Below are 22,215 nucleotides of genomic sequence, written 5' to 3' on the forward strand. Positions count from 1 at the left end.
TCATGCACTTCATGGCTCTTTGCATGGTGACATGGTTCTTCAGATTGATGGAGAATGAGTTGTACATGGAACCTTTTTGAGAAAGGTTCTATATTGCACCAAAAAGGGTTCTTTTATTGTTGTGATGTCAAGCTGACATACAACAGCACCCCTTTTTGGTCTCACGTAGAACCATTTTCAGAAAGGTATGGAGAAGTGTATAGAACTATGCGTATATGAATAATACAGAACTATCTACAACACATTCTCCATCAATCTGAAGAAGCCATTTCTCCCTGCAAAGAAACATTTGAGTGTGAAATGAAGGCGTTCCTTTTTTTAAAACCATCTTTTTTAAGTGTGTACTTGTAAGACACTAATATGAAGTCATAACAGGAGAAAGTGTGGGCTGACAGATAACAGATAAGCTGTGCCAAGCAGACACTGAAACCGGATCACCTTGCTAAGTGTCTTTGAGGACTGTATCTGATATATATGAGTGGCTTTTGAGCATAAATGTTTTCTATTTATGCAGAAATAGAAAATATCAAGACGCATGGCAGCTAGTAGCGGCCCACTCTTGCAGAAATGTACATTAAGACTTTTTCTTCCCAAGGCCCTTTTTTAAGAAACAAAACTTACATTATTATTTTGTCTAGCCTGTGTGGCAGAAGGTCTACATGGCCTATTAATCATGTTTGCTTAAACAGCATGTAAGTTAGTGATTATTGTCTGCTTAGGCTTCCCCTCCTACACCATCCTTTGTGGTGCTTGTAGGTTATATTTGGTCTCACTAAGAAACAGCTTTTAAAAAAGCATTTTCATCCGAGTATTTCATTTGTGTTCTTACACAGCACATCCCTGTGTGCATATTTGATGTTGAAATGGAGTTCCACCAGCACTGAGAGGCACTTGGTTCATTAATAATTGATGCTGTGGTATCCTGTAACTGCTTTGTAAAAGTGTTAAGCACAGGTCTTAAGTTTCCAAGTGCCGTCTGACTGTTTCGGAACTGCGACAGAACAGTTCGCAGTGGATCCTGGAGTTCATTGACTGGTTTGTTGTCAGATAGAATAAGATCTGGATGATGTTTCCATAGCTGCGCTAGTATGGGTATAGCCAGGAGGATAGACTGTTTACTTCATCAAATATTACTGGATGTCACTGCCGTTAGTGCCTAATTCAGACTAGTACTGCTTAGATGGCCTACATCAAGTGAAGCTTCTCATGTCTGATCTGCGCTGCTCATGACAATGACAGGCCACACAGAAGAAGAGGCGGCACGCACGTTTGGAAAAAAGTGCAGAGGGGAAAAGCGTGTGTCCTTTCCTCCTGACGAGGAGATGGTGTCAGGCTTTGCTGAAAGCAGGGACACGCAACGGGATGGTGAGCTGCTCTTCTGTTAAACAGAACCTGTTCCTTAGTCTTTTGCTGCCATTTCTCACATTCCAATAGAGCTATATGACAGAAAAGAGTTTCATAAAATATTCCGTCTTCTGTTTTCATTTATGACAGCTGTAACACGAGCAAGTCTATTTATATTGGCGATATACCGAGGAAGCCGCTACATAAAATGGGATTGTTATGGTTTCATGTAAATTCCATTGCGTTCTTGTCACATGATTCATTGGAAAAGTCCCTCACTCTTAATTCCCTTCTTTTCACCGTTACATCTGGATTTTCACAAACATGTTAACACAGAATTACCGCTGCTCAGCTAGCGGCTCTCGGTGACCTAGATGTTTCGAAACAGATGAATTAATAAGATTAATATTAATTAATGTCCAGGATTTGCACATGCCTGTTGGCGTGCTGGGGCAAAACTCCGAGGTGGTTTAGTGTTACAATGAGGGTCTGACAGATATGAATATTTCACGACAGATATGGATACTGACTTTAAGCGGGCTTAAAATTCTAATAACCAATAATATTGGCGGAAATAAATTTTATTTTTATTTTAAGCTCCGATGGTTTCAGTTAAACAGTGATTTACTGACTGAAATGACGGTCGGTTCTCAGTCAATCCCTTTCTTCCACTCAAATGAATAGAAAAAAACACATTTATAGGTGTTTTAGGTAATATAAATTAAAGCCGGGTGATCACAGCTAATTTCCACTCACTAGCTGGGTCACTCAATGCTACCTAGTCTCAAGGGGCAAGGCGTGATCTCATAACAAGAACACATGTCTGAGAACAGCCATGCTTATAAATGTAAACAAGTGGGAACAAACTAAGTGTGAAGTCTCTAAGCAAGTCCAGTGCCTTATAAAGGCATGAAGGGGGCGCTGATGTGCCCAACAGACAATAATCCTGCCATCATCCCACCAATCCCATGCGTAGAACACAAGGCCCGCGGGCCAAGTCGTGCCTGTGACACAGTCCTATTCGGCCTGCAAAATGACTTTAATTTTCTGTTCTTAGTAGCCCATTTCATCCTGAGATGCACTACAGTCCCCAGCATGCACTGCAACATAGGCTACCTATACACAGCAGGTTTTTCACCAGATCCGTTTTATTTTTTTTTGGCTGTTCACAATATTTTTAAAATGTGATCTGTATTTGACGTTAGTCTGAATAGATCAGCTCCTAAACTGACCTGCATGCGCAAAAGAACAGAGCTTCACATGGCCCATCCAGAAGTAAACAATCACAACTGCCAACGGACGCCAGTTGCTCCCAGAGGGTTCAGCTCCATCTTTACTGGCGTCACATGAGCGATTACGAAGTTCCAGTGGTTGACAGCTGGGCCACTGCAGCCTCGTTCTCTTACATCTGCGTTCTGCTGTTTAGTTCAATATCTTTCAGTCTCAGCAGCATGAAATTATGACAAATGTCGAGTTGGACTGACGTAAAAGTCACATAAATTCCGATCTGCCTGTTCAGACTGAGTCGGATACGGATCGGATCGGTACCACATATGAAATGTCAGATTCGGTGCGTTTTTTTGCCGTTCACATTCACACACAGACACACACCTGCTGTGTGAACAAGGCCATAGTGTATGTTCAGACCCTCTTCCCCCAACAATCCATGGGCAGATTTGCTGAGTTTTTCAATACGGCCCTTTTAGTGGTTGAGCTTCACACTCCTGCCAGAGATGTAATGTAAATTGTAGCATGGGAGAAAAGTGCCCCCAAAACAACTCCAGATAAGCACGTGGACGTGACTTCTAAAGAGATAAATGGTAAAAATAAAGATTTGCATAAGACAAACAAGGATTTGGGGGTGGGTGTTAGAAGGCTGTACCCTTGTTAGTGGCACATTTGCTGCAATCAAGCACCAAAAGTTTAATAAGTTGATACCAGACATGCATTTTCTCTCTGAGACCATGTGCGGCTCATGGGATTAGATGGGCCCAAGCAGGGGAGTTAAAGCTGGCATGTGCTTCTTCTGAGTCACATGAAGCATCACTGCATCTTTCCAAATTGCCGCTAATGCAACTTCACTGGACAGCATCGTGTTGGGTGATGAGTGGAGAGGGAGGACCCACTCATACAGAGTGAGGCCAAACATTTTTCTACTGGGCAGTGCGGTACAGTCTGGTTCTAAATCCATGATCACACATTTTGGCGTCATATCCACTGCCAAGTGTCCCGTACTATACTTACTTACTCATGCTGTTCCTGGTTAATCTTCCCTCTACACACTTAAAAAATACGGTTCCTCAAGGGTTCCTTAGGAAAGAAAATGCTTCTATATAGATCCATGAACACTCAAAGAACCCACTGCATGATTAAAGGGTTCTTTGCATTGGAAAATAGTTCTTCAGACTGGTGGAGGACACAGAGAACATAGATGGCTCTATATAGAAAAAGGGTTCTTCTGTTATGACAGGTTTGACATCATAACGATAGAACCCTTTTCAGTGCTATATATAACATTTTTCAAAAGGATTCTGTACCATCTGAACCATCTCTAGCACGTTCTCCACCGATTTTGAAGAACCATTTTATGGTATAATGAACTCTCGAATCATGACAAGGGTTCTTTAAGTGTTCACAGTTCTTTTTACAAGGGTAGAGTACTTTCATGGTGGCATGGTGGCGTGGTGGGTAGCGCTGTCGCCTCACAGTGAGGAGGGTCTGGGTTCAAATCCCCAGCCGGGTGACCGGGGTCCTCTCTGTGTGGAGTTTGCATGTTCTCCCCGTGTCTGTGTGGGTTTCCTCTGGGTTCTCTGGTTTTCTCCCACAGTCCAAAGACATGCAGTCAGGCCAATTGGACAGGCTAAATTGCCCCTGGGTGTGAGTCTGTCTGTCTGTCTGCTCTGCGATGGACTGGCGACCTGTCCAGGGTGTATCCTGCCTTCCGCCCAATGACCGCTGGGATAGGCTCCAGCACCCCCCAGCGACCCTGAGGGAGAAGCGGCTTAGAAAATGGATGGATGGAGTACTTTCTAGAGATTAACATGATCCGGAACTACTATTTGTGTCTTTCACATAACACACCTAGTGTGGAGAACTTGAAGCTCCTCCATTGTTGCCAGCAAGGGCGTAGGAGTGAGTTTGACATTGGGGGAGACACATTTGCTGCTATGATTCTTCCACTGAAGTCACAGAGCTGAATAGCTGCTTGAAAACAATTCTGAAGGGGACTCAAGAAGCATATTGTATTGTTTACGTTTACTGATCTGTGAAACTGGCATTGGACAGAGTGGAGACACTCGAACAAGTGCCTACTTATGTTCTCTGATGAAGCTGAAGTCAGTCGAATTTTCCCATTCCACCTTAAATGTTGCGGCAGTTATTACCACCATTCTGGTGACTGCCGCACCATTTAAGGTGGAACGGGCATTCAAACCAAGAAGCTCACTTTTAGCCTGATTGTTCTCTGAGGCTAAAAGCGGGCTGATATGTAGGTTAGCATTACTGTCTTGTCTCGCGTTATAACTCATGTAAAAACAGACAGTAAGTTGGATTTTATGCGGTGAAGTTGACTGTTTGCTGTAAATTCCCAAGTTCCCAAGACGCACAGCACTGACTTAAGAGAGAAATGTAAATGATTAGGTTAAAAAGCTAAACTAAGTATTTTAAACAGAACGGTCGTCCCGCGCAGCATAAAATTCAGTAAGCTGCTTCACGTCTGCGCTTAGCTTTTGCAAGCGAGTGCAAACCGTTTGCATCGTAATGCGAAACAATTGCGAGGGAATGCATTTTATTGGCAAGGGAAGGGAAAACATTTACGAGGGAACGCAACGTCATTAACTTTTTTTTGTTTTAACCACGGCCCCTTAAGGGGTCAGAAATACTTTTGGGTTCAGATTCACAACCGTACTGTACCAGAAAAACCCACTTTTGGACTCCAGGCCCCAGACGGCTGTGGCATCGCTCGACATCCAACCTACGATCCCCCCAGTGATGGGACAGTTCTTGGATGGTTGTGCCTATTAGAAGGTCCCATAATTAGCCCTGCTAGCTTTATTCGGTGCAGCCCAGTGTGTTAAATGTGGAATAAAAATGATTGTCGTCATAGTTTCTGATAGCATTCATATCTGCTCACACACACAAATCCCAGGAAAGCATAATATTGTAACACATGCTGCGTATAATGAAAACGTCTCATGTCAAATAACGTAATATGTACATTTGCTGACACTGATAAACTGGGGACGGTGTTGTCCGGCAAACCCATAGGTTGAACCCTGTTTATAACTGCAAACATAGTTAAAGATCTCAGTACCTTTATAGTTCTGTGATTGGGCTAATCCTGTTATGTGCATGAGATGTATACTTTCTATTCATATTGTATTGACTGTTTGTTCTCCGTTATTACTTTGATTGCTTTGTTTGTTTGTTTGTCTTTGAACTGCGAGCGTCAACATTCAACACCTCATACTCATCACTTCTCTGAGACGTAATCTCCCAGCCCAAAATGCATTTACCTTGCTTTAATGAAGCAAAGAGGAGTGTGTTAGGAACAGAGAGCATTTTTCACGTCCTTTCATCGGTAGATCTAATTGCAGACAGCTCATTAAGACATAATAAGAAGTAAATTAGTAGATAAGGAATGAAAGGTCGTTGTCGTTGAGGCTTTTATTTGTGATGGTGATTTCTGTTTTTCTAATTTAGGTGACAGTCTAACCTTGACAGATATTATTTTGGCCTATAAGCAGAGCTGTGGAAAGCACAGAGTGGAGCCCAAAGCAGAGATACAGGAACAAATAAAGGTAATGTGGCTTTTGTACTTTGGTAGCATTTTAATGCAGCATATCGCTGCTGTCGGAACGAAACCTCGTATCTCCATTTTTGCCGTTTTTCAGTTTTTGACATAATTTGAAAATACCCATTGTCCTTTACATTGTGTGCAAATTTCATGATAAATGGACTAAAGGAAATGGCCTAAAAAGACTTGGAAAAACCCCTGGTTCCTTTGACTTACATTAAAAGTAAAGTAGGTTTTTTCCTTCTCCTGTAAAGTTACCATTTTGAAGAGATGAGGTTTTGTTCCAGCAGCAGCGATTTGGAAGGTCACATGACACCTACACTCTCAAAATAAGGTCTCTGGGGTGGTACCCTCAAGGGCACGTCTTCAGTACCTTTAGTTAGGGACCATGACTGTACCACACACTTAAAAAAGAGGGTTCTTTAAGGGTTTCTTTAGTGAATGGTTCTATATAGAACTCTGAACACTCAAAGAACCCTTTGCATGATTGAAGGTGTTCTTTGCGTCATGAATGCGTTCTTCCATATTAAGGAAGAATGTGCTGTAGATGGTTCTGTATAGAACCTTTTAGATAAGTATTGTTAGAGGCTTGACATTTTAACAGGAGAAGAACCCTTTCTGGTGTTATATAGAGCCCTTTTCCAAAAGGTTCTATTTAGAACCACATACAAAAGATATTCTGTCAGTATTAATAACCCTTTTACTATGCATGGAACCCTTTAATCATGCAAAGGGTTCATTTTCTTTACTTTTTAAAAAGTGTTTTTGATCATATTTGTATTTTTTTATCTAGCTTTTTATTTTATTGTTCTGTTTTAGAACATTAGGTTCTAAAAAGGTGCAAAACCACGCCTGCCTCCTGGGAAAAGCTCATTTAAAGTACACAGTTGGACCTTAAAACCACTGCTGTACCTTTGAGGGAACATTTACGTTGTTTGCACCTTGATGAGTGAAAAATGTGCCTGAATAGATCCTTTACTTTGTGACAATTGACACAAACTTTTGTGTTGTGAACGTTTTAAAGGCTTATTCCAACATGGGTCACTTGCTGGGGTGAAATGACATCAAGTGACATTGACAAAAGCAGCCTTTATGACAACTGATGCTTGTTGGAATAAGCCTTTATAAATGATTTTGTCTATTATCATGACAGGCCTATGTGGGTCATGTGGGAATTCAGGTGGATACATTTGGAAAAAATCTATTTCTTTCATCCCAAAACTAAATAATCTTAATATGTCCTATTATCATATACGCAAAAAGGAGAGCTTAACTCTAAACATATCTTACGGTCACTGGTGTTATTTGAATATGGCATAACACCAGTGACTGTGACTCCAGTGACATTCGGGTTAAAACCGAGGATTTTGTAAATTGGCTGGATTGGCTGGATTGGCTCATTGGTGACCTTTGGCATCATTTTGACAAAATGTTAATTACCCACCCATTAAAGCGCGTAACACCAGTTGTGTTGATGAGCCTCGGCCCAAAGACGCAGTTTAATAGAGCTGAAAATGCTGTTACGTAATATAATGCAATATAAAAGTCCTGATAGCACCAGTGACCAAAATCTCTGTGACCTATTAGTTTTTTTGGTAACACTTTATTTGAAGGCTACCTACATAAGGACTTCATGATGCATTCATAAGCACTGAATAATGTGTTTAAGAAGCACTACTTGAACATTTATTAAGTGCTTATGTCGGTTCTCGCAACCTGACATAAGATGTTTTATGAAATAAATGAAATTGTACTGACATAATAATAATATTTACAGCACTAAACATTTAAAACCCTATACATGACTATTTATGTCAGCATTCTTAAGACGACATTGTATTAATATCAGGTGAAATATGCCTGGGAACCACCCCCTCTTCCCTCCATGTCATGGATAAGATGATCGATGCGATTATGTATAGGGTTTAAATGTTTAGTGCTGTAAATATGTTCAACGTTTATTCTTATTATGTCAGTACAATGTCATTTATTTCATAAAACATCTTATGTCAGGTTGCGAGAACCGACATAAGCACTTAATAAATGTTCAAGTAGTGCTTCATAAACACATTATTCAGCGCTTATGAATGCGTCATGAAGCCCTTATGTAGGTAGGCTTCAAATAAAGTGTTACCGTTTTTTTTAATAAAATACATATTTTTCAAATGTAGAATAACGTTAATGATTGAAAAAGGTAAACATGAATCCATTTTATGCCACTTCCTCAGTTAAACCTCTTAAAAATATTGTTTTAGATTAAAGAAATGATTTCTCAAATGTTGAAGATTGGTTTTGTGAACGAGCTTGAAATTGAGGAGAAATTGAGAAATTGAGAAAAATAAGAGACATCATAAGTTAAAAGTATTATTTAACCTTGGGTCAGCTGTGTAAATGCACATACTGCCTCATGGAGCTGAGCCTAACATGTTCATGTGTTCAGCATCTGTTAAGCCCTGCAACCTGCGTGACATGGTTTCCCCTCCAAATGGAGGATGAGCCGTGTGGGTGTCACATAGCCTTACGAATGCTGCCCTTCAGCAAAGGGTTACCGACGCTTTTCTGTTTGGTCTATTGTATTGACAAAGTCACACAAATGCAGCACTAATGTTTGATATGAATATACAGAAGCTGCGACCTGCATTACGTTATTTGGGAACTAAAAAGGACATGAAATGTAAAAAGTGCAGTGGAAAGAAAAATATTAAACCTGCTCACCGAACACGTTAATTAATCCAACGCATTCTTATTGAACTTAGACACAACAAGACAATAACTGCGCTGAAGAATGAAAGTAAATGAGAATCAAATACACTCAGGCATGAACACACATACACACACACAGCACACACACGCACGGGCACGCATGCATAATTCAGCCGGTGCACTCACTTGTTTTACTTTGACCAGCAACGTTAAGAGCATCAGTTTCCCCTCTGCATAAATTTACGATTAGATCAAGGAGAATTATTTGTTGAAAATTAGAGACTTAGCAGTGCTTACATTAACCACGCTCTCAGTATTATCTCTGAGGTGCTAATGAGACCAATTGCATTTAAAGTAATGTAGGTGGTCCCCCCCCCCCCTTCTTAAAAGAGTAAAATATGTATGGATAAGCAGCTAAAAGGAGAGATATTTAGTTTGAAGACTGCATGTGAATTCCTAATAAGGCTTTGCAAAATGGAACTCGCTGCTTAAAGAGCATATTTATCAAATTAGGTATTTTCAGGCAGGCTAGTCCCTCGAGGATGGCTGTGGAAAACTATTTAAAGCTTTTATTGCACCCGCGGGCTTTCACTTTTTCTTTGAAATGTTTTAAGTGGATGAAACAGCATTGCTTTTGGTTACGTCTTCATGAGAGGGTGGTAAACAACAATGGGTTTCAGCGATGGACCTGGGGTCTCCTAAAGCTTAACGCAGGCCAAGTATTTATTTACTTATTTTTCCATGCTTGGTTCCAGACACCCTAATTCATTTGTAGAGTTTGGCAGGGACGTTTCATGCAGGCCTGCCTACCTTTTCTGCATAAGCTTCAGCAGAATTGGTGCTGATTGTTACCTAATTTATGTGCTTTAGCCGTTCTACTGCAGGTTTTCGAGCAAATTTCTGTTTCATTCATGTTTAAACACTGTAAAACACGGCTCATCGGTTCAACCTAAAAAATGATGTGGTAACAAGTAAATAAACGAGTTTTATTCAACCTAAACAAATACGTTGAATGAACGATTCTTTCAATCAATGGAATCTTTTTGAGTTTTTGAGTAAAACTAGTTCAGCTGTTTGTTAGTTCATGAAGCCATTTTTTACAGTGTGATATAGACCTAATCAAAACATTGGTGGTCTCAGTTTGGAGGGAACGTTAACAAAACATCTGCTATAATCCCATTTGCACACAAAAGAAGACGACACTATAAAAAAAGGCTATCTTGACGATCGAAATCATCCTAAATATGCTCTGTATATCTAATATTTATTATTATTTAGCTTATTTCTTCACATTTTTGTAATTGTATCTGGTGAAGTGATCATAGCCCTTGTCGGTTCTATATAGAACCATATACAAAAGATTCTCTGTCAATCTGAAGAACCCTGCACTATGCAAAGAACCCTTTAATCATACAAAGGGTTCAGTAAGGGTGTTTGTTTTCTTTACTAAAGAACCCTTGAAGAACCCTTTTAAAGAGGGTCCTACATCGCATTTAAATTGTTTACTCTGTCTCGTATGCGGCTTTTTATTTTATTGTTCTGTTAAAAACATTAGGCTCTGAAAAGGTACGACAGCATACCCGCCTTCTGGGCAGAGCTCGTTTAAAGTACACAGTTGGCCCTTAAAACCTACATGCACTTAAATCTAGTAAAAGTCTGGAAATAGGTTGAATAATCTTCTAATGTTCTAACAACACCCTCATGTCGTTAGAGAAGTTCTAGATAAGTTCACTAGATATAAGATGCATTTCAGCATTTAAATGCCGAGAACACAATTCCCTGAACTGTCCCAGCTCCACTTTGAAAAAAATGTAATTAGTAAGTAACTTAAGTACATTCAAAATTTCGGTAACACTTTATTTGAATAGTCTGCTTTAGATGCTTTATAGATACTTCATTTACTTTCAAGTTACATTCAGCTAAATATCCACTAAATTGGCCGTAATTTTCTTTAATTCTAAACCTCTAATACTAACTCGAACCTTAACCACAACCCAAAACCTAAACCCAACCCTCACCCTGGTCCAAATCCTAACCCTGATCCCACCACTCTTTAGAATCCGCTGAGTTTCAACAGAAACAGCTTATAAACAATTTAAACATTTGTAGATAATCTATAAAGGAATATAGTGGACTATCCACATGAAGTGAGACCAAACTTTCAATATCCAGATGTAGGATAATGACTCTTTTATTTAAAATGAAGCAAATAAACTATTCTTCACAGGGTATGATGACTGAGATAGTGGAGCTCTGAAGTCACCTATATATTTTGTGGTTGGTGTTTTGCCCATATAAGGAACTCTGGGACTAAGCCTTTTTTGCCTATGGGAAAAATGAATGGCATCCTCGAAAATTGCTACTATTACACTTGTATTAAACAAAGATGTTCAAACCTGGATACATTATTCCTTCAAATAGAACGGGTTCCGGTGAATAATATCATCAAAGTACAAATATTTTTGCAACAATTTGGGCAAATTCCATGTATTTGTAAGTGGAAATAAGTCACACGTCCTCTACGGAGAACCCGTTTCGACACACCACTGCTGGTTAGTTGTTGGATTTATCACACTGGAGAAAATAAAACATAAAATGTGGCCTGTGCGAAAGTTATGGCACCTTTAATATGTTGTGTTTTTATCTTTTTCAATATGTTAAACTCTCAGTAGAAACACTAAAAACATAACATCAAATGAAAATGTCCTTCATTGAGGTCAGGTTGAAACTTTTGCATACAACTGTAGACTCAAGCTGAGTCTGCTGACACAAGGCAACTTCACCGAGATACCCCACATAGACCACCAGCGTAAAGTTGGAGTACCTGGTGTTGTTTGGAATAAAGCCGAAGTAGACTTACTTTCATGCGGTGTTAGTCCCACATGCAGGATGGTTAGCTTTGCCTGCTGTTAATATTTCGACTGCTAAACGACATCGTAGTTCAGAGGATCCAGGACCAGCCTTGGGGGGTTTGGGTGTTGCAGTACCTGCAGTGTTTGAAACATTCTTGTTTACCACTTTTTTTGAAACCACCATTGATTTTTCCCATAGAGAAAAATGGCTTTGACTCAGATTTCCTTATTTGGGCCTCTCGCCACCTGCAGAACTTCAGAAGACTATAGTGACCGTTTCTTTGTCCCTGTGTGTTTGTCCCGGAGTATTCCACTGTTCCTTCGCTTTTATATCCAGCCCTCTATCAGTAGCAGCACTAACATAGAGGAGGAAACTCTGGAGGGGGCTGGAAGTGTTATTATTATTCATCAGCGACAGAGCGAAAGGAGGAACAGGAGAGTCCACGGTGCTGCTGGTCGCTATAGAAGTTGAGGAAGCATCATCAAAAGTTCTAACATGTGCCGGATGAGACATAGGTTTCGGGAGAAGTTTGTATTTCAAACCAAAAGCGTTCCCCCGCTGGAGTAAAAGCAGCTCCAGCTAACCCTCCAACCCCCACCTCTCCTCTTAGAGCTTCAGTGCTCATCAGAAAGCTCCTGCCTCTCTGATATGGAATAACCATCCTACTTCCAGCACGGAGGGAAAAGTCACTCATATCCAAACACCATCAAGTATAAATAACTTCCCCACTTTTAAACTTTAATGTGCATCAGCCCCTCTCCGGACCGCAGTGATTCACTGATTAAAGTTTCCTGCAGCACAGAAATGAGACGTGTTTATTCCTCGTACTCAACCTCATCTAATATCAACACATATCTGATCTTTAGATGTTTTGCATTATATTAACATTATACTATACAGATATAAAAAAAATGCCTTTCTCAAAATTTTCAGGAGATGAGGAAAGAGCGAAAGACGTGGGGAACATTTCAAAAGTCAATTTAAAAAAAATTCTGTGTATGTTTTCATTTTTTTTAAATGATAAATTAAGTTACTAATTTTGTCCATGCTCTTTCTAGACACTGCAGGTTTAATTGCTAATTGTTAACTGGGAATGAATATATTTGCATATTAATTAGCACCTCAATTTACATTTTTAATTTGCCGCCTTCAAAGGGTGTGAGATAAAAGGTCGTGTTATTTTAAATAATTTATCCTTTATTGCAGAAAAGATGCTGAAAGGAAAATGTGCGGCTGATTTTAACCCCTGAGAGCTTTTTTTTTGCCTGTATAAAACGTTCTGAAATCATTTTTTTTTTTGCAACTAATTAAACGGGCCCCGGAAAAATGCTCTAAAACAGTCGTTAATACAAAGCCACCCAGACAGCGGAGTGCTGCAGTGGGTCTGCGCTGCTCTTTGAGGGCTAGAATGAGAAATGCACTGGAGATGGCTCGTGTGGAAGTCAAGTTGTCCCGCTCTGCCTGAAGGAGGCACGGCTTTCTTTTTTATCACTTCATTTTGTCCTCTCTCCCTCCTGACACATCAATACGTTTGGCACTTATTCATTTCATTTCGCGCAATGCACAGCGCAGAACACTGCTGAGCTGCAAAGGGCCTCGGAAATCTCCACGTTTATTAAGATGGAAAAAAACATCAAACAAAAGGCAAAAGGTTCAAAATGTGCCGCCCCGAGTCATCATTGTCGAGACTTTTTCATGTGCGCTTAGGAAACTATGGGGAGCGTTCGCAGGCGTCTAATTTGTTTTCTTCTAAACAGTCCGTCCCATATGACATCTTGTTAATGTTTATAGCAGATTGATCTAGGACCTTGATCAGTCTGATATGTACTAGCTGCTATATGCCATCTGCCATCTGCTGTCTCGCTGCTAGATTTGCCATATTGGGCTATACACGTTTCCTAATCAATGTGTTTTTTTTCTCTTTCTTTCAGCATAAGCAGAGTGCTTTTACTTTGTATCGTTTATTTCAGTCTCTACAGTGGGCTGCAAAAGTGAAAACGCTTCAGTTTGAGTGGAAAGTAGAATCTTTGAAATTTGAACATGAATTTTACAGTATTTGGTGGAATGTCCCTCTTTTTTTGCTTTAATGACAGTGTGCGCTCCACCTGGACTCCACAAGTTTGCACAAAAGCTTCTTGTGAGCAGATCAGATCCACCTGAGAGTCATCTAAACACAAGCTTTAGTGGAAGAGACAAGACTCAAAAGGCAGCTGACCTGTTAGTACGAAGGTGTTAACGTGGTCAGGGTCGAGTCTGCTTCAGTCTGAAAAGCCATTGAGAAAAAGAGAATTTGAAATGCTTTTTCTTCACTTTGCTTGTCGTGATTTTTCTCTGTTTTACACGTTTCAACTTTCTGTTGATTATTTCCAGGTTTAAATGGAAAAATGTGGTCTTACTGTTACATAATCCTATTTTTGAAAAGTCTGTTATGCAGTTTAGAGTATTTACATCTGCTCTATTAAGCTGTTACTTAAAATAGTTCCTTACATAAAATGTAATTCCAAACTTTTGAATGTTAATATACATAAGGCAGAAATCGTCTCTGTAATTCTAAATGCACCACATGTACAGATATGCAGAGGAATCCTACTTACAGTGCAAATCGTCACTATTCAGTAACCACTGGTTTTATTGTGCAACCACTATGAATTGTTCAGTGTCTATTATGAATTATTCAGTATCTACTGTGAATTATTCAGTATTTGCTATGAATTATTCAGTATCTACCATGAATTATGCAGAATCTACCATGAATTATGCAGTATCTACTCTGAATTATTCAGTATGTACTGTGAATTATTCAGTATTTGCTATGAATTATTCAGTATCTACCATGAATTATGCAGAATCTACCATGAATGATGCAGTATCTACTCTGAATTATTCAGTATGTACTGTGAATTATTCAGTATCTACTCTGAATTATTCAGTATGTACTGTGAATTATTCAGTATGTACTATGAATTATGCAGTATCTACTCTGAATTATTCAGTATCTACTGTGAATTATTCAGTATTTACTATGAATTATTCAGTATCTACCATGAATTATGCAGTATCTACTCTGAATTATTCAGTATGTACTGTGAATTATTCAGTATTTACTATGAATTATTCAGTATCTACCATGAATTATGCAGTATCTACTCTGAATTATTCAGTATGTACTGTGAATTATTCAGTATTTACTATGAATTATTCAGTATCTACCATGAATTATGCAGTATCTACTCTGAATTATTCAGTATCTACTGTGAATTATTCAGTATTTGCTATGAATTATTCAGTATCTACCATGAATTATGCAGAATCTACCATGAATGATACAGTATCTACTCTGAATTATTCAGTATCTACTGTGAATTATTCAGTATTTACTATGAATTATTCAGTATCTACCATGAATTATGCAGTATCTACTCTGAATTATTCAGTATGTACTCTGAATTATTCAGTATTTACTATGAATTATTCAGTATCTACCATGAATTATGCAGTATCTACTCTGAATTATTCAGTATCTACTGTGAATTATTCAGTATTTACTATGAATTATTCAGTATCTACCATGAATTATGCAGTATCTACTCTGAATTATTCAGTATGTACTGTGAATTATTCAGTATTTACTATGAATTATTCAGTATCTACCATGAATTATGCAATATCTACTCTGAATTATTCAGTATGTACTGTGAATTATTCAGTATTTACTATGAATGATTCAGTATCTACCATGAATTATGCAGTATCTACACTGAATTATTCAGTATGTACTGTGAATTATTCAGTATTTACTATGAATTATTCAGTATCTACCATGAATTATGCAGTATCTACTCTGAATTATTCAGTATGTACTGTGAATTATTCAGTATTTGCTATGAATTATTCAGTATCTACCATGAATTATGCAGAATCTACCATGAATGATGCAGTATCTACTCTGAATTATTCAGTATCTACTGTGAATTATTCAGTATTTACTATGAATTATTCAGTATCTACCATGAATTATGCAGTATCTACTCTGAATTATTCAGTATGTACTGTGAATTATTCAGTATTTACTATGAATTATTCAGTATCTACCATGAATTATGCAGTATCTACTCTGAATTATTCAGTATGTACTGTGAATTATTCAGTATTTACTATGAATTATTCAGTATCTACCATGAATTATGCAGTATCTACTCTGAATTATTCAGTATGTACTGTGAATTATTCAGTATTTACTATGAATTATTCAGTATCTACCATGAATTATGCAATATCTACTCTGAATTATTCAGTATGTACTGTGAATTATTCAGTATTTACTATGAATTATTCAGTATCTACCATGAATTATGCAGTATCTACTCTGAATTATTCAGTATGTACTGTGAATTATTCAGTATTTGCTATGAATTATTCAGTATCTACCATGAATTATGCAGAATCTACCATGAATGATGCAGTATCTACTCTGAATTATTCAGTATCTACTGTGAATTATTCAGTATTTACTATGAATTATTCAGTATCTACCATGAATTATGCAGTATCTACTCTGAATTATTCAGTATCTACTGTGAATTATTCAGTATTCACTATGAATTATACAGTTTTTACGATGAATTATTTAGTACCCACTATGGCTTATTCGGTAACTACTCTGAATGATTCAATAGACACTAGCAATTATTCAGTAATTACTATGAGTTATTTAGTAAATATTATGAAGTACTCAGTAACTACTGCATATTAGTCAGCAGCTATGATGGAACTTCTATGATGGAAGTTCTGTAGTTAGGAGGAGGAGCTGAAATGTGAACATATGGACCCTAAAGCAGCGTTCAGACTATTGTGAAAAATATCATTTTATAGATAGCGCTTTATTGACCCTGAGAGAAATGTTAGCAGCAGAGAAGCTTACCGGGTTATTGTAAATAATCCTAAAGAATGTCTGTTGGGATGTTCATTATAAAACATTCACACCATGTAAAAAACTCAAAATGACATAATTGGAGAGAGAAGATCCAGTCCAGACAAGGATGATATGCACTGTAAATGGGATTTCTTTACGCTGCTGTACATTCAGTGCGTTTGTAATCACTCTGCCAATGATTTCTGCCCGTCTTTCTCCCAGAATAACAAAGAGATAGTCAGTGCTGGTGTTCTTGTATAGGTTGTTTGAATGAGAACGCTTTAACAGAGACAGAAAACACAGACAGACAGAAAATAAACCACTGGCTTCCTCACTGTTTGGTATTTTCCCAAATGAATCCAATGCTCTCACTTGAAGCATGAAAAATACTATAAATGATCACGTCGCATTCTCAGATGAAGGATTTTAGCTATTTTTTTCTGGGTGGGTTCTATTCTTAGCGTTTTTCATGCTTGTTAGCAGCAGAGAAGCTTACCGCGTCCCACTGTTTAGAGATTAATATTGCTTCTCAGACTGACACAGTCAAATTATATGTATGTAGAGCGGGGAATGGGCAAATGAATGCGTCAACAGATGACCAGCTGTTTCTAATTAATATACCCTGCTTAATTAAAAGGGAACATTTGCATCAACAGTAAATGGAGGGAAATTCATAATTCATGGTTTTAGTGTGAAAGCACAGGAACCTATAATTTGTTTGTATGAAAAAAGTGACATAAAAGTTATTGATATGTTGTGCTCTATCTATCTATCTATCTATCTATCTATCTATCTATCTATCTATCTATCTATCTATCTATCTATCTATCTATCTATCTATCTATCTATCCATCCCTCTCTTTTCTTGCAGAATATCACGTGCCTGTATAAAAGAGCCAGATGTCTTGATCTGAAAGGTGAGTACACTGTTGTTGTTTTTTTATATATTGTAAACACACACACACATTTTCAAAGCCGCTTATCCTTCTGGGTCGTTGGATATTGTATACAATTTATTATATAATGTATTATTAAAATGCCTTATTTAAGTTTGTTCCACGTAGAGAATTTGTTATCTTACTTTCACTTAGAAAATCAACAAAATGTATAACATTTACCGTGAATTATTCAGTAACTACAATGAATTATTCAATATCTGGTATGAATTATTCAGTGTCTGCTGTGAATTATTTAGCAACTTCTATGAATTATTCAATATCTGCTATGAATTATTCAGTGTCTGCTGTGAATTTTTTAGCAACTGCTATGAATTATTCAATATCTACTATGGAACTAAGTTCTATTATGAGAGTGAGGAGCTGGAATGTGAAACCACCTATGGACCCTTAAGGAGTGTTCACGTTGTTGTGGAAAATCTCATAAAATCAAAAACGTAACTTTATAAGAGAAGTAAAACCATTTCTGTTCATTTCTTAACCATGAAATATTTATACAATGGAAAAGGCAGCTGAAAAAAACAAACAAAAGAAATGGAGATACAAGGCTTAGCTGTGCATGTTATACCAATATGTTGACAGTCAGCAAATGAATAGAAATTTTGTACTAAAATTGGCAGAAAAATCCAACATTTAAAGTCCTATTCGAGGTCAGGTGATGTAATTTGTGCATGATTTTACCGGCCGGGTCGTACAGGATAAAGGATCTGTGTAATTTATCCAAATTACCCCAAATAGCCCAGATCAAAACATCATCATGCAGATGTTTACCTAAGCATTGTGCGACAGGTGCCACACTTCCACTCAATAATAGGTTGTGCAGATAAATATTAAATATGCCACAGAAAATGCATGAGGGAGAAGACTTTACATCTCAGTAATCACTCAAATTACAGCACCTCTGCAGATAAAACTAATCCAGCTCCACTAGGGCTTAGGTGTGCTGTCTGTAGACGACGATACAACACTGTACTCTATCTTACATCTATATCTAGTAGAAGTGCATGGAAACTCTTGAAGTGAACTCTTTAAAGGGCCCATATCTTGCATTTTTCTTGCATTTGATTTTTTCCCCACAGAGGTCCATGTGTGGGTTTATGTACCAAAACCAGTCATAAATCGGTTTTTCCAACCTTTCTTTATTCCTTAGAATCAAACAGGCTGTTCTTGTCACTGCCGTTAGATATTTGTAAATATATGTAAATGATCTCTGTTCTGATTGTGCCTTTTTAAAGAACAGTCCAGGCTGAAACACTCCTTATAACTTCAGCATGGTTTGGGGGAGGGTGGGGGGGGGCTAAACTACTGCAGGCTGAGTAGCTGGACATACACACAGATTTTTTCTAAGCTGCTTCTCCCTCAGGGGCGTGGGGGGTTTGGGGTGCTGGAGTCCTATCCCAGCGGTCATTGGGCGGAAGGCAGGATACACCCTGGACAGGTCGACAGTCCATTGCAGGGCAGACAGACAGACACACACATTCACCTGGGGGCAATTTAGCACGTCTAATTGGCCAATATCTTTGGACTGTGGGAGGAAACCCACGCAGACACGGGGAGTGCATGCAAACTCCACACAGAAAGGACCCTGGCCACCCGGCCGGGGAATTAAACCCAGGCCCTTCTTGCTGTGAGGTGACGGTGCTACCCGTGCCACCGTGCCGCCGAGTAGCTGGATATCCAAAAATAATCTATTTTTTTCATATCACAGAGACGGCGAATTCAAAGTGGGCCGTTACCTATATGGACTGCATGTCCTGGGAATGAACTCAGCATCTTTAGAACATATTCCAAAAATGTAGGAAAAAGAGGATTTTCCGTGATGTGAAACCTTTAACATAGAATTTAGTGCTGTGTATTATTGTTTAAAAGCGAGGATGATTTACAGCCATCTGTCATAAATTCCCCACAGATGAAATGTGCATATTGAAGTAATAATGAGGAGATACAGTCAGCCTCATAAGCAGGATTAAGCTTGCACTGTAGGCCGTGATTTCTCACAGAACACACAAAATATTTCTCATTTTTTAGGATTATTCTTCATGTTAAACATTTGTTTGTTAGTTTTAAAGGCTGCAGCGTTCGCTAGACGTTGTGGGACCGGACCCAAACAGTGCAATCTTCCATACTGCGAGATAAAATCGGAAACTTTGTCAGGCCTCTTAATTGAAATCTACACGCAGATCCTGCGGGGCTGGGATTAAGCCGCTGTCCCTTTGATGAGCGCTGCGGCGGCTATTGATAGGAGTGGATGGGAGATTTTAAATGCGGGTCAGCGTGTTCCAGCTCCCTGCACCATGTCGCACGCTTGATGACATCTGACTCCGAGACTCAGTGTCATTATCTGAGGATGGCAGAGGGGGATTAGAAAAATGGGATTTCGGATACCGCCCTAACCCCCCCAACCAAAACCCCATGTACGGTACAGTTAAGTGATTATTGTAAAAATAATTTTACAAATGATTATGCTAATGATGAATAAATTATCGCCTCTCCGTCGCACGACTGTGAGCGATCCAGCTTCTCCCCGACCAGGAAGATAAGAGTTTACGAGGCGAAGGGGGCTTGTGCGGCGCGAGCCTAATAAAGACGCACTGCTGCGGCCATCAAAGTGTTTCTCTAGGCTTTGTTTAAAAGTCATCTGTTCCTGAATAATCAGCGGCTCTTTGATTTTCCTCTCCGCAGAGGACGTGATCGCGCTCGCGCGCCGTTCTTTCACTCTTTAATGAACACCAACCACCAAGGCGCATCTGCAGAGGCGCAGGATTCAAAGTCCGCACTGTTAGATTTGGGACGGGTGCGTGCTGACATGGTGCTGCGCTGATTTTAGGACTTTGATTTCTGCTGGGGGGACGGGTTGAATTGGCTTTTAAAGGAATGCTCCAGCGTGTTTCCAGCCTAATCTCTGTCTGATGCATCTGCAGTGTAGGGTGGGGTTATATGGATATCATAATATTGCAAATGCAAAACACTCAGAAAAGAAGCCAGCGCTATTTTCTGGGAAGCATCTGCCCATTGACTTCTATTATAAGTGTGTTTTGAGTCAGTAGGTTTTTGAGTGACTTCATGATTGTGGTGCCAGTTGCGTCCCACTGATGATACATTTTCGAATATGTTTGTAAAGATAAAAGACATTTTAAACAGATAACATCTCATTCACAAATAACCTATGTAAGCGTTTTAGATATGAGGAACTTTAATCATCACTAAAACTGATCTGCCGTGCTTAGAAAAGATATGTGTGTCAATCCCAGCCCACGATAACTGCGCTGCCTTTTAAAATCTAATCGTTGATATACTTCAAATTTGTAGTTTTTTGATTAAGCGGCTCATTCATTACGTTTTAGTCCACATGTGATATTTGTCTGGGTTCAGGCATCAGTCATTCACTTTTACACAACTGTTAACAGCCGTAATATGTAAATGAGCTCTGTTCTGATAGGCTGCATTGCATTGTGCCTCCTTCAATCTAAGCCGAAACGCTCCTTATAACCTCAATACAAAGCTGCTGTAGAAACAATTAGGTGGATGTAATTCTTAGTTCTGGTTTATTAATGATGATCTAGTTATTTTATAACATAACTAGGTAAAGTATATAGCTGTAGATTTTAATCATTTATGTAGGTCTACAAAATCCATTTAGAATAATTACAATTAAATTGTCACCAATCTGTTTGTATATATTAGACCCTAATTACAGTGGGTTGCAAAAGTATTCATACCCCTTGAACTTTTCCATATTTTGTCACATTACAACCACAAACATAAATATATTTCACTGGAATTTAATGTGAAAGACCAACACAAAGTGGTATACAATTGTGAAGTGGAAAGAAAATTATACATGAATCAAAACATTTTTTACAAATAAAAAACTAATAAGTGCGACGTGCAAAAGTATTCAGCCCCCTTTTCCCTGAGTGCAACCAATTGCATTCAGAAGTTGCCTGATGACTGCTAATGACTCAAAAGGGTCCACCTGTGTGTAATCTAATCTCAGTACAAATACAGCTGCTCCGTGACGGCCTCAGATGTTGGTTAAGAGAATATTGGGGAGCAAACAGCATCATGAAGTCCAAAGAACACACCAGACAGGTTAGGAATATGGTTTTGGAGAAGTTTAAAGCAGGCTTAGGTTATAAAAAGATTTCCCAAGCTTTGAACATCTCACGGAGCACTGTTCAATCCATCATCCGGAAATGGAAAGAGTATGGCACCACAGTAAACCTGCCAAGACAAGGCCGTCCACCTAAACTTACAGGCCGAACAAGGAGATCACTGATCAGAGAGGCAGCCAAGAGGCCCATGGTGACTCTGGATGAAATGCAGAGAGCCACAGCTCAGGTGGGGGAAACTGTCCACAGGACAACAATTAGTCGTGCACTACACAAATGTGGTCTTTATGGAAGAGTGGCAAGGAGAAAGCCATTGTTAAAAGAAAACCATAAGAAGTCCCGTTTGCAGTTTGCCAGAAGCCATGTTGAGGACACAGCAAACATGTGGAAGAAGGTGCTTTGGTCAGACGAGACCAAAATAGAACTTTTTGGCCACAATGCAAAACGCTATGCGTGGCGGAGAAATAACACTGCACATCACTCTGAAAACACCATCCCCACTGTCAAATATGGTGGTGGCAGCATCATGCTCTGGGGGTG

The 22,215-nt window shown here is 38.9% G+C and overlaps 1 protein-coding gene across 1 annotated transcript in view; it reads left to right on the plus strand.

Moving 5' to 3' along the window:
- The first annotated feature begins 1,232 nt into the window (after positions 1-1,232).
- si:dkey-288a3.2 (protein phosphatase 1 regulatory subunit 37) overlaps positions 1,233-22,215 on the plus strand; it is a 79,125-nt gene continuing 58,142 nt past the window's right edge. The window contains exons 1-3 of the mRNA XM_037542245.1: positions 1,233-1,365; positions 6,046-6,143; positions 17,479-17,524. Coding sequence (XP_037398142.1) covers positions 1,233-1,365; positions 6,046-6,143; positions 17,479-17,524 — 277 coding nt within the window. The remainder of the gene's footprint in view (positions 1,366-6,045; positions 6,144-17,478; positions 17,525-22,215) is intronic.

This window comes from Pygocentrus nattereri, chromosome 10 (assembly GCF_015220715.1).
Source record: "Pygocentrus nattereri isolate fPygNat1 chromosome 10, fPygNat1.pri, whole genome shotgun sequence".
In the NCBI taxonomy this organism is placed as follows: domain Eukaryota; kingdom Metazoa; phylum Chordata; class Actinopteri; order Characiformes; family Serrasalmidae; genus Pygocentrus; species Pygocentrus nattereri.